Source organism: Clarias gariepinus, chromosome 25 (genome assembly GCF_024256425.1).
Source record: "Clarias gariepinus isolate MV-2021 ecotype Netherlands chromosome 25, CGAR_prim_01v2, whole genome shotgun sequence".
NCBI classification, from domain to species: Eukaryota; Metazoa; Chordata; class Actinopteri; order Siluriformes; family Clariidae; genus Clarias; species Clarias gariepinus.
Window position 1 is genome coordinate 12,938,358 of NC_071124.1, and position 13,381 is coordinate 12,951,738.

The following is a 13,381-nucleotide window of genomic DNA, read 5'->3' on the forward strand; positions in this document are numbered from 1 at the left end:
GTGTTGTGTGTAGAATTCTGAAAAAAAAATGAATTTAATCAATTTTAGAATAAGGCTATGACATAACAAAATGTGGAAAAAGTGATGCGCTGTGAATTATGTGTGTGTGTTGCCAGAACCAGGTGGGGGGTTTGTATCTCATTGTGGATTTTTATATTTGTTGTTCCTTGAACTATAAGGAATCCTCTCAAGATGCTTTGCACCTGTTTTCTTTTAGGATGATCAAAAAGGTGAGGAAGACATTGCACAGAAGAGAGCAGCTCTCTTGGAGAAGAGGTTGAGGAGAGAGAAAGATACTCAGATGAAGAAACAGCAGCAGGAGCAAGAGATGGAGCAGAAGAAGGAGATGTCAAGGTTACCTCACTCTCTCTATAGCAGAATACAAACAGACACAGAATGCTGAAAACATGTTCTAGTTCAGCTATAATGGGGCAAAAGTGTTTATTTACATTTTTTAATATTTGTTTAAATGGCTTAATAGGTCTAAAGCTTTAGTCTTAATCAAGTTTTCAATGTGTAATCTATTTGCTGGACAGACTGAAAGCAGAAGAGGATCGCCAGAAGAAAGAGGAGGAGAAGGCAAGACGGGATTACATAAAAAATGAGTATTTGAGGAGGAGGCAGCTCAAGCTGATGGAGGACATGGACAGTGTCATTAAACCCAATGTTTCAAGCACCAAACTAAAGAAGCCCCGTCCCAAGTCCATGCACCGAGACATCATGGAGTCTCCTAAACCACCTGCTCAAACGTACACAGGTACATCACCTACAGTGCAGTCAAACTTATATAATAAACTTATATTATACAAACATGGGTATAATGTGTATAAGCAACAGACACGATATGAAAACACAATCTAAGAAGAAATTGCCATTTACAAGCAGAAATTGCCGTGACCCTGTCGCTCAGTGAACATGAAGGTACATGAGCTTAACTCACCACTGTAAAGGTGAATATGATCAGTGAACATGAGTGTAATTTCATTGACTTACATAATGTAAAGGATGTAAAAGATTCAGTACCTGATGTTCCTATACATAAGGCATCACTAAATGGCAGACAGCAGTCCGGATCCACAGTTACGGTTTTGTCCGGAAACTGATGCTTTTCTGATGAACTTTATTATAATATTAGTATTATAATAAATGTACCATTAATCTAGCGCTTTTTCTCTTTAGGTAGGCATTGCTATACGCGTCATGCAACAGGGCCAAGCAACCAAATGGCATATTTTACTATGTGTAGAACAAAACCTACTCCAACTAGACTGAAACTTCAAAGATGAACGGACAGATCGATACTGTATATGTATATTCTTCCTACTGGAAAGTTAAAAACCAACATGTTTCATGTGTTCCAAATCTGTGGCAATAAAAAAAAGCAGTAATGTAAAGCGCCACTATAAAAAAAAATATCATTTAACCCCTGCTATATAAAACCAACTGAAAGAACCTCACATTATTATACTGCCACCAGACGGTAAACGTGATGGAATAGAAAATGGCCCTTTTATGGTGACACAACATGACAAGTTCCTCATCTAATTTCAGTAATTTTTGTGATTTTCGTTGTTTTCTTTTAAACGCAGATCAATAATTCAACACTTTTGAAACACAGTAATACTCAACAATATGTTTTCCACAATAAATGTGTTTTCTAACATTCCACAACTTTGGGATATGTATTTCAACATAGTAAAATGAGAAGCTACTCACTGCATTGGTTAGGGTTAAAAGAAATGTATCCAGTTGAAAGTGATTAATTACTGCAATAATCCAATAAAAACTTTTTACATACAGCAAAATTCCCAAATGATAGTAATATTAGGGTTATAAAGCAAAGACCTTCCTGCACAGACTTTGATTTCAGGTCAAAAGCAAGAAGTAGAAAAAGAACAAAAAACATGCAACGACCCTATCTTACTTAATACAGAGTGACCCACACATCCAGCACATAACAGGATGAATAAGTCCCAGTGTTAAAGTTAGCTAGCCAAGGTACTGTATAAGATGTATTCATAACTGTATTCATATCTCTGGGAGTGCTAAACCACTTTATAACTACAAACTCTGGTTATTTCCAAAACCTTTTGTACCCAAGTTAGGCTTTTAATCTATAGTACTTTACCTCGGTCTGTGTATTTTGTTTTTCCAACGTTTTTGAAGGAATGTCTGCCTGTCAAAAACGAACTGTTTGCTAAAACCTAGATCAGAACTGAGGTTAGAGAGACCCAGATCATGAGAGCAGAGAGTTTAGATCACCCATTCTCACGTAATATTAAAATGACAAATTATTGATTGATATAAAATACAGGGAAACTAATCAGCACCTCCTGACTATTCTGAGGTCTCTAGATCAGCACCTTACAGCACCTTACAGCTCTAAAGCTGTACATTTGTTTACAGTTTTTAGACAGTCACTTTATGCTGTCGTTTACACTTATGGTTGCCGTATGTCTTCAGGGTCAAGACCTCGGGGATACTCTGTCTCCAGTATATCACTTGCCTCGCTTAACTTGGCAGACAACGAAAGTGTCCAGCCAGACAAGAGGATGTCCAGGTGAGCATGTTTTTAGTACACACCTACCAACTGTCTAATCTATGAGATTACCTGCTTAACAGATTACCAACTCGTGGTGATGCTATTTAAAGGCATGCAAAGAACTTAACCTGATCTTCAAATTCTTGAGTTACCTAGTGCTTTTCAGAGATATTTTCAAAGCTTTAGTTAGAAGTCCTGTATGTTAATGTATATAAACCACTAATGCTTCAAACAACACAGCTTCTAATTTAATAGTGATTTTTTTTCTACAAATGCAATATCAAAACTTATTTAGAGTTACCAACATCAAAAATCACAAATTAACAGTGAATGCTGGATAAGTGCGTCAGTGTAGCAGGGGATTATATAGAAAAATACAGGGAGTTTTTACTCTTATAACTGTTTTTTTTTTTTTTTTTGCTCTGCACAATCAAAAGTCCGGTTTGACTTGAAAACCCCATGTATTTATTAACCAATAATACTTGTATTTGTTTGTTTTGGGTCAAATTTCTTGGAGGTCACATATTTATTAACTTTTCTGCCACATGTGGACAGTCCAGGTGGTGGACCATATTGGACAGGGTTTTTATTGTGGCCTTGTTTTTAAATTGGAGCAGAAAGTATTTTTTGTCAACCTTGTTGTTTTAAAAAAACATTTAAACATTTAAACATTTTTCCTTTACTAATTTGTTCCACATAACCAAATTGTTGGAATTGTTCTGCTAGAACTATTTAAATAATATTTAAACTGAAAAAAAAAAAACTTAATTTAATTTATTATTAATGGATTATTCATTGTTAACTTATCAGTTAAGATACATGTGCAGTAATTTGAACTCATACTTTGTTGCTCATCTTAGTTTGGCCACAACGGCACATGCAGGATTCATTTTATTTAAGTAGCCGTCACACTGACCACTGGCAGCGTACACAGATGCTGTTTGAAATTAGAAATAAGCTTATTTTATTCAGCACAATCATGATTATAAGATGTAAAATTGCCTTTTTATTTTGAGGTTTATTCCTATATCCTCATCCCTATAATAATGTACAGTACAAGTATGTGCTCTGGTCTTGGTTAAAATCTAAACTTAGTGAATGATTGAAAGTCTTGTTAGATTAATGTGTGTTATAGTTATGCATGTTAATAATTTTCTAAACGCTGAATATTTGGTGCCACTTCATCATATCGGTATCCACTTTAATACGATATACCACCCAACCTCTCTGTATTTTTCCCTTCGGTTACTTCTTGCCTGATGTTCATCCCTGTTGTTTCTGTTCCTCCCTATGCTGTGCCAGACGCAGTAAATTTTCTCCAGGCAGTCTGTGTTTCTTTTTGAGCTCTGCAAAAGGGGCAAAGGCCAGGTCGGTTCTCTCAGATCAGATCATTTTAAACACAGAAAGGTCTCTGCTGGACAACATCTTCATGCCATCGGAATCATTTATTCATTATATATATACTCATTTTATTCATATTTTAGCTCCAAACTGTAAATATCGATGTATTATTCCAGCAGACCATATTTGTCACTGTGCAATACACAGCCTCCTGAGACCCTATATGTTTATTTGTGTCCTCAGTATTACACGTTATGTCTTCTCATTGCTCCTTGTATAAATTTGTATAAAGGTGTTACGTCCTGCTGTATGTTTAATCAGACGTCCTGGGCTTGTCATTAATGCCCTAATTATCTGGGCTCGAGGTTAAAAAGACATGTCATCTTCATGTCCTTTAAACTGGCTTCTATCCCGAAAAGCTTATTGTACAAAAACAGAAAAATTGATTTTAGTTATAACTTTTTTTTAAATCAGTTTTGATGTCAGAAATTGTGTTTTTAATATATGAATGAATGCCTTTATTGTCACTATACACATGTACAATGAAATTAAAGCAACTCCTACAGTGCAAACATATAGATCACAAAAAAAAAAAAAAAAAAAAATGCGTTATAGGGTTAACTATATAATACTATAATACTATCCAATCAATGCAGGTGTGAATTTAAGATAGTTACTGCTTTTGGAAAAAAACTGTTCTTGAATCTGTTTGTCCTTGCGGTGATACACCTGTAGCGCCTTCCTGAGGGCATCAAGTCAAACAGATCAAAACCCGGGTGCGATTTATCTTTAATAATATTTTTTGCTTTACTGAGGCAGCGGGTGATGTAGACATCCGTCAAGGTGGGGAGAGGGCAGCCGATAATCCTCTGTGCTGTCTTTACTATTCTTTGTAGCCTCACCCTGTCTGCCATGGTACAGCTGCCATACCATACCGTGATACAGTATGTCATCAGGCTCTCAATAATCGAGCGGTAGAAGGTCAGTAGCAGCTTAGGATCCAGATTGTACTTCCTAAGCACCCTCAGGTAGTGTAGCCGCTGCTGAGCCTTCTTGATAACTGCTGTAATATTGTCTGTCCAAGACAGGTCAGCAGAAATAAGGATACCAAGAAACCGGAAAGTATGGACCACTTCCACACACTTGCCATTTATATGGAGGGGGGCTAAATTGGTGTTGTGCCTCCTAAAATCGACTATAATCTCCTTAGTTTTCTTGGTGTTCAAAGCCAGATTGTTTTTTGAACACCATACCATTAATTTCAGGACCTCCTCTCTGTAAGCTGCCTCATCTCCCTTTGAGATAAGTCCAATCAATGTCGTGTCATCGGCAAACTTGACTATGAGATTATTATTGTGAGTTGGATTACAATCGTGAGTGTACAGACAGTACAGGAGGGGGCTTAGCACACAACCTTGTGGGGATCCGATGTTCAGTGTACAAATGGAGGAGAGATAGGGCCCAAGTCTCACAGACTGGTGCCGGTTGGTGAGAATGTCCTTTAACCATTTACATATGAAAGAGGGGAAACCAAGAGTGATCAGTTTGGTAACAAGAATTTCAGGGATAATTGTGTTAAATGCCGAGCTATAATCCACAAAGAGCATCCGGACATAGCTCTGCTTCTGCTCAAGATGGTTCAGCACAGAGTGGAGAGCTATAGCGATGGCATCTTCCGTTGATCTATTTGCACGATATGCAAACTGGTAAGGATCGAAATCTTGCGGGAGATAGTCCTTAATGTACTGGAGGACCAATCTCTCGAAGCACTTCATAATTACTGGGGTAAGAGCCACAGGGCGGTAATCATTTAGACTGGTGACTGCAGACTTCTTTGGTACTTGTATAATTATGGCTGATTTTAGGCAGGATGGAATAACTGCCTGAGCTAAAGAGAGGTTAAAAATATTGGTAAAAATGGGGGTGAGCTGCTGGGCACACGCTCTAAGCACCCTACCAGGAACTCCATCTGGGCCGGCCGCCTTCTTAGGGTTTACTGCCAGGAGTACCCGTCTCACATCATGCTCTTTTAGAATAAGTGTGCAGGAATCGGCTGGAGATAGGAGCAGGGCTGGAACAGGAGAGCGCTGTTGTTGTTGTGATTCAAAGCGAGCGAAGAAGCAGTTTAGCTCCTCTGCTAGCCTTGCAGTCAAGTCTCCTGTTGTTGCATCACAGCCTCTGTAGTTTGTAATACATTGTATTCCCTGCCACATCTCTCGTATGTTATGGCTAGACAGGTGGGACTCTATGCTTTTCTTGTACTCCGACTTAGCTTTTTTAATTCCTTTTTTTTTTTTTTTTTTTTTTTATATATAATTTGTAAGTTAAACAAATAGCCCATTTATATAAGTATTTTTTGGTAGATTAATGAATTTTAACATTTTAAACATGCATTTTTCACATAGGAGGCAGAAGAAAAAGTAGAAAGATATTTGTAGGATTTCTTAGGATAAAAATTAAAATAACCATGCATGTTTAACCTAATGTTAACCCAAACCCTTGGTATTAGCTCGGTTCTCAGGAGGCTATAAACATGAAATAAACTGGAATGCCAACAAAATCCCCTGCTTTTCGTCACCCCATTCATGTTGTATTTCACTTTGCCCATTCTGCAAGAGAAATTGTTTTAGCATGTTATTAACCTGCTAACTCACAATGCTAACTGTAGGTGTCTTATACTGTACTACTAAATTTTGTAATTATTCATGTCATATACATTTTTCAATGCTCCTGTATTTTTTTTTTTTATTATTAATGAATCACTGCAACCACTCTCACTGTGTACACAATTATTATTTGTTTTTTACAGAATCTTAAAAATATTTTTAGATCCACAATGCAGTTTATTCCTTGCATGAAAAGTAAATGTTATATAAAGACAAACTCAAGAGTCTGTAATGTGACGAAGTAAAAATATCATGGTTTATCCAAAAATTTGGTGTGCAGAATTATTATGCAACTGGAAAATACATTGTTTTGTTTTCTGTTTTTTACAGTTCGGTTCCTAGACAAATACCAAAAAATCATCTCTTTACATGACTGATTTTACCTTTCGAAATACATTCATTTACCAGTATAGCCATCTTTCATGTTTAACACCTCTTCTATGATTATATGCATGGATTCAGTCAGTTTTTAATGTGCTCACACCTAATTTTAGCCGAAGCAACCAAGGGAGATGTCGACAGGCTGTTCAGATATGTATACTACTTTCCTTAGCCTGTAAATCTCCCTGTTTAGGATGACCCACAGGTTGTCAATTGGATTCAAATTAGATAAGCAAGGGCCAATTTATCATTTGACCACCTTTGAACCCTTTTCTGACCAGCCACTCTCTGGTGTATGTGCATGCATCAGTATCACTGTCCATATGAATGATGGTGGCTTTTTCTGGTACCACTGCTCCATCTGGCAGTAGATTTTCAATCCATCTTCCACTCACAATGGTCCAAGCAATTCACTCTCGAGATCACCGGTCCATACAATACCACAGTTCAGGATATTTTTAATTTTAGTTGTTTTTTATCCCTTTAAAAGCTATTTTTTATATCATTTTACTTTTTCATTATCTCTTAGGTATCTTTGATGTCTTATTTTCAAGGCAGCAAAAAACTACCTGATAATTATGTACATCCGACCTTAAAGCATTCCTCAAAAAATGCCTTCACAGATGTTTTTTTTTTTTACAAGAATCTGGGTTTGCATTATAATTGTGCACACAGTGTATGATCTAAATATTTAATGCGGTATTTAATATTGCATTTGTGTGTTCATGGTTATCTACAGACCGGAGACTGCAGAGGGTCAGTTGTTACCTTGTCCAACAGTGAACCGGAATGGGGAGAACTGGGAAAACGAATCAACATCATCGGCAGCATCTAACACAGAATACACAGGTGCACAAGGCAACACAAATAACAAAAAAACTTTAAAAAATAAATAAATTAACTATAAGTGCATGTAGCATTTAGTATAACTGTGTAAATCTTTGTAATTCATTGTTAGTTATAATGATTTTCAGTTCAGGACATCCACTTCTTTTCCAATAACATATATTGTCTCTGAGATTTATTCTTATTATCTTATTATAAAATATAAGTGTCGCTGCAATAGAACTTCGGTTAATAGGAGTATAAATATTAGGGGTTATGTGTATTGAACATGACGCTTAATAGGATTAAAACAAAATTGAATACTTAATATCTTCTTTATTAGGGCCAAAGCTTTACAAGGAGCCCAGTGCCAAGTCTAACAAGTACATCATCCAGAATGCACTGGCTCACTGCTGCTTGGCAGGCAGAGTCAACGAGGGACAGAAGAACAAAATACTAGAGGTGATAACTAAACTTTTAGATTTTTAATTAAAAATTATTATGTCAAATTCAGGCTTTATGGTGGTGCTTCGAATAGCATCCCTACAGAGTTTTGCTTGTTCTTCCTGTTTGCATGAATTTCTTTCAGGTTCTTGACAACTGGTCCAAAGCCCTGCATATGGACAGATTGGTTCAATTAAATTACCCCTAGGTGTGAGCGAGTATGAAGCTGTGTGGGTATGCATGGCACATAGATTGTTGTTTCATCTGGAGTGAACTGTCCCACCTTGAACTCACTGGTGCCAGGATTGCCTCTGGATCCACCTTGACCCAGATCAACAATAAAAGTGGTTACTGAAGATGAAGACATAAAGGATATAAAATCTAATAAGGTTTTTAAGGCATTGTTTCAGTGTTCATATATTTCTCTAAATGATTGCAGTTTTTGCACATTTATGACTGACATGCCTAACATTCAGAGGTAAAGGATAACGAAGCACATATAATTTATTACTGTACGTATAAGTATGTATTTTATGTATCTGTACTTTAATTAAGTAGTTTTATCAGCACATACTTTTTACTTTTAATCCGCTACATACTACAACAAATAATCGTACTCCTTGCTTCACTCCATTTCTAAATGGTGAAGCATTACATAATCAAAGCTTTAATAGTGCCACCTGCTGGCTATTATGCATAATTACATGATTTGCCTTCCCTAATCATGTAGCAGATGTTTAAATTGTGAAAAGTGGAGACAGTTTGTCCACAATAGGGAAAAAACACACTAGAGGAAAGAGAGTCTCTTTTAATATAATCCTATGACTTTAAGGCTATTGTAAGCTATTACCAGCTCAGTACTTTAAAGGTATATGAATATGAAGGTAAGTACTTTTGCTCCAGTAGCCAATGCGGGACTTTTTCTTGAGTAATATTTTACCTGGGGTATCTCTACTGTTATTCAAATACATGATTTACAGACTTTCCCCCACCTCTGCTAACATTCAGTTTACATTTAGGGGTAATTTACACCAGCCACATACTCGCTCCCTCCTAGGAGTAATTTACTGTAACCAATGTGCCCACATGGTGTTTGGACAGTTATTCTTCAGTGTTTTCTATTTTCTATTTTAATGACATAACACTGTGTAGTATATATTATCATGTATAATATCCATCATATCTAATACCTATTAGAGTCTATTAGTGAGTTAAGTAAGTCTATAAGTCCTCTGACAGAGGATGTGATTTTATAACCAGTTATAACTGGGATCTAGGATAACTTCTCTAGAAGTACTGTTTCAGAATCATTTTCCTTCATCCAACAGGAAATGGAGAAGACGGAATCTAACAACTTCCTAATTCTTTTCCGGGATGCGGGTTGCCAGTTCCGCGCCCTCTACACATACTGCCCAGAGACAGGTGAGATCAGCAAGCTGACGGGCATCGGCCCCAAGGTCATCATGCCCAGGATGATAGAGAACCTGTACAAGTACAGCTCAGACAAGAAGCAGTTCTGCCACATCCCAGCTAAGACCATGTCAGCAAGTATCGACGCCATTACCATCTACAGCCATCTCTGGCAGACGAAGAAGCAGAGCACGCCTAAAAAACTGCTTAAGTAACGCAGATGGAACAGGAGGAAACATGCGCTTACGACCTCACTGTTCCACCTCACCTCACCCCACATCCAGTTCTGGTCTGGATTTCCGAGACTTTATGTTATCACTGTTTAGCTTATTGTTCTGAGAGTGAACAGAATGATGTGATTTCACTACAATATTCCACACAGCTTGAATGTAAATACTGAATATGTGCAGGTATGGTTCGTAATGTAGCCAACATCACTTAAGATGAGCTCAGAATGAACACAATATAGCTTGTCTGCACGTGATGTGTACGTATGTGTAAGTGTGTGTGTGAGAGAGAGAGAGAGAGTGAGTGCCAAAACCGCAGGTTACACATCCTTGCTTTTTACTTGTTTTTACATTTTCTCTTGCTAACACCAAACTTAGTTGAGTGTGTGCATCGGTGTATTCTCATGAAGAGACATGGAGGGATGTTGGATTTAACATTTGAAGATCACACCATATTTATGATGTGTCATTTTGTTTACTGGAATCTAAGCACCTGACTCTCTGAATTCGCTGTCTGAATTTATTTATATTTTGGGAACTACCTTAAAGTTGCATTGGTGCAGAACAGCTTTTACCAGGAATCAGTCATGTGTTTGTATATAATGGCCTTTCTTTCTATCTGAATGCAGATTTTATTTAGCTTGTACACATCATTGTGTGGCTGTTTTGTGACTTCAGCACGGATCTACCATTCTAAGCTGCTAAACCATCAAATATCGTTCACGTAAACTGTTTCATGACTGTATAACAATCTCTTAAGTGTAATATGTTCATTCCATGTAATATGTTCATGTAAAAACATACTGATTATATTTTTAGAGACACAGCTGACAGTACTTTGCATTGAAAAGTTATAATTAAAAACAAAAGAATTGCAGAGTATAGTATCATCATGCTTCCCTATCAGTGCTGTCGGTATAGACGTACAATTGAATTGAAAAGTCTAAATGGCTTCATTTTAAATATAAAGTGCTTTCCCAAGATGTGTTGCGTTTTTACAAGCTTTGTATCAAGCTTTGCTTTTTTATATCTTCAGGTTCTAAAGAGCCGAAAGATGTCTTTATTTTTCTCTAGCAGAAGAACTCATCCATCAAATTTATTAGAGCTGTACATATTATAGTTTTGCATATTAAGCCTATTTTTAAAGCCATTGGATATTAATGATATTTTTTCATATTGACTAGAAAGTGCTTTACCTTTGGAAGGAACTGTGGGTTATCATTGCCAAGGAGCAAAGCTGCAGAGAATTTTTATGGCCGTTTCTCAATACAAGAATGCATAGGCTGGGAAGAACCTTTTTTCAGACAAAATTGACATGGAGAGCAAAATGACTTCATTACAAGAGGGTGGGTCTTGACTATTGCTAGCTTAACTGGGTATTGGAGTACTCGGTTCCCTTCAAAGTTGAAAGTTGCATCACAGATATGTTGCGTTTAAATTCTTACAGGTTTTTTTTTTTTTTTATCAGTTTGTTCCTGGTGCCAAGATCGATTTTTATCCTCAATATTTGGGGGGGAATCTGGTATTTCAGCTGTTTATTTTTCCTTAAAAATTATATTTATACTTACATTCCCATTGGAAAATTTGCTTGTGTTTAGGCTGAACCTTGGCATATTAAAAAAGATCCTTTAACTGCAAGAGAGAAAACAGTTTTAAGTATTAGTCTCAAATAGGATGTCAGCTCGGGTCAGCACCTGTTGTGGAGTATTATTTTGATATGCAATTTAGTACAGTTTCAGTCATAGCCTACAGTATGTAACAGCTGTTTACCTGTTTCTTCATGCCTCACTGTTGGGTGTGTTCATATTGTCCATGTGTTGTATGTCTGTTCTCTGATAGAGCACCTGTTACCTTGTATGGCTTTACAAATACAGATTTTCATCCAAATATTATTTGGCTTGTGCTCTTATTGTCGATAATAATATTGTTATTTACAGTGATTGGCAGACGCCTTATCCAAAGTGACTCATTAGACATGTGAGTGGTTGAGGGTTAAGGGCCTTGTTCAAGGGCCCCACAGAGGCAATTTGGTGGGGTTTGTAACGGGGACACACTTGCACACAGCCTCAGAGACACGCAGACTCAAAAAAAAACAAACACACACACTTGCACACAGATTCAAAGACACACACACACACTCTTGCACACAGATTCAAAGACACACACACACTCTTGCACACGGATTCAAAGACACACACACACTCTTGCACACAGATTCAAAGACACACACACACACTCTTGCACACGGATTCAAAGACACACACACTCTGGCACACAGACTCAGGCACACACACACACACACTTGCACACAGACTCAAAGACACACAGTTTTGTCATGCAAATAGGCATATCTGATTTGTTTCTTGGTGCCAGGATGGATCACGGTACAGGCTGTGTAATTACTAGTTATAAGGAATAAGATAAATGTAATAAAACATCTATAAATACTTCCTAAAGATGTGATTTTTAGGTCAGTTTAACAGTAGAGGGCTTATTTCAGGGGTGGACTTTGCTACCCATGTGGACACTCCCGTGTGATGGGGTTAGAAGAAAACGCACACATAGTAAATGTTATTATTATAATTATTAACTGTTTTGTATAGGTATATGTATATTCTTGTTAGAAACGCTCTATTATTAGAGCTATTACAGATAGAATTTCTAAGATTTACTGAGTGTCCTGGGATCTGACCAATCAGAAGCGCCGAAACAGATGGTCCCAGCATACGGCGATCTGATTGGTGGACGACACAGAGGAAGCGTTCGCCTGACAACCAGCGCCAGGGAGGTAACGGCAACCGAGAGGCGAAACAACGAGAGGCGAAATAGAACCATCGCCCTTGAAATTTAATTAAAATACACGTTCAGGAGGATTATTGTGTGACAGCGAAACTTCTAAGCACCGAAAGAGACCGTCTGCAGTTTGTGTATATGTAGAGTTTATCAGGTAAGCTCTAAATATCGGTGTTATTCCACAGCCCGCACGCTCCAAACAGTGCGCTGCTGCGGGGCTTCTCAACGCTACGGCAGGTGGCGTCCTGTTTTGTCGTGTTACTTAGTGCGGTTCTGTGCTCTAACGTTACCACGCTTTCTTGGCGCTTGGTTTAGCTACAGGTATCTGGCTCTTGACTCATTGTTCTAAATCCGCCGCATCTTGTTTGGTGTAGACGTCAGTGTTGTTATTCCTGGCCTCCATGATGAAGCGTAGCTTAGCGGTGCTGCGAGGAAGCCGAGCTGGGTGGGGCAGCAGCTCACTCTGGCTGATGGTTTTCTCTGTGTGTGTGTGTGTGTGTGAGAGAGAGAGAGAGAGAGAGAGAGAGAGTGATGGACTGTACTGGCGCTTTCCCACAGTGCTCTTCCTGCCATGACGTTGTGTTGTGATGACGTTTCCCGTCTACAGCCAGATGTTCGTGCGCGTCAGAGGTGGTACTCGGGTAGCGTATAAAGCCAACATCTGCACGTCTTTGTCACCTCACTAGGATCACTAGTCACCTCCCGATACGATATTATCACGATACCTGTATCGCGATTCTGTATGTATCATG

General features: G+C 37.9%; 2 protein-coding genes across 4 annotated transcripts in view; both read left to right on the forward strand.

Moving 5' to 3' along the window:
* Positions 1-11,723, forward strand: part of camsap2b (calmodulin regulated spectrin-associated protein family, member 2b) — a 56,638-nt gene extending 44,915 nt beyond the window's left edge. The window contains exons 13-19 of one of the 2 annotated variants that reach the window (XM_053486328.1): positions 218-354; positions 537-757; positions 2,464-2,560; positions 3,845-3,910; positions 7,670-7,779; positions 8,099-8,217; positions 9,528-11,723. In XM_053486328.1, the coding sequence (XP_053342303.1) occupies positions 218-354; positions 537-757; positions 2,464-2,560; positions 3,845-3,910; positions 7,670-7,779; positions 8,099-8,217; positions 9,528-9,824 (1,047 nt within the window). In that variant the 3' untranslated portion in view covers positions 9,825-11,723. The remainder of the gene's footprint in view (positions 1-217; positions 355-536; positions 758-2,463; positions 2,561-3,844; positions 3,911-7,669; positions 7,780-8,098; positions 8,218-9,527) is intronic. The other variant, XM_053486329.1, reaches the window with a different exon arrangement.
* Positions 11,724-12,620: 897 nt separating this feature from the next.
* Positions 12,621-13,381, forward strand: part of wdr47a (WD repeat domain 47a) — a 34,834-nt gene continuing 34,073 nt past the window's right edge. For both annotated transcript variants that reach the window (XM_053486574.1, XM_053486575.1), the window contains exon 1: positions 12,621-12,783. The gene's annotated coding sequence lies outside the window, so the exon portion shown is untranslated. The remainder of the gene's footprint in view (positions 12,784-13,381) is intronic.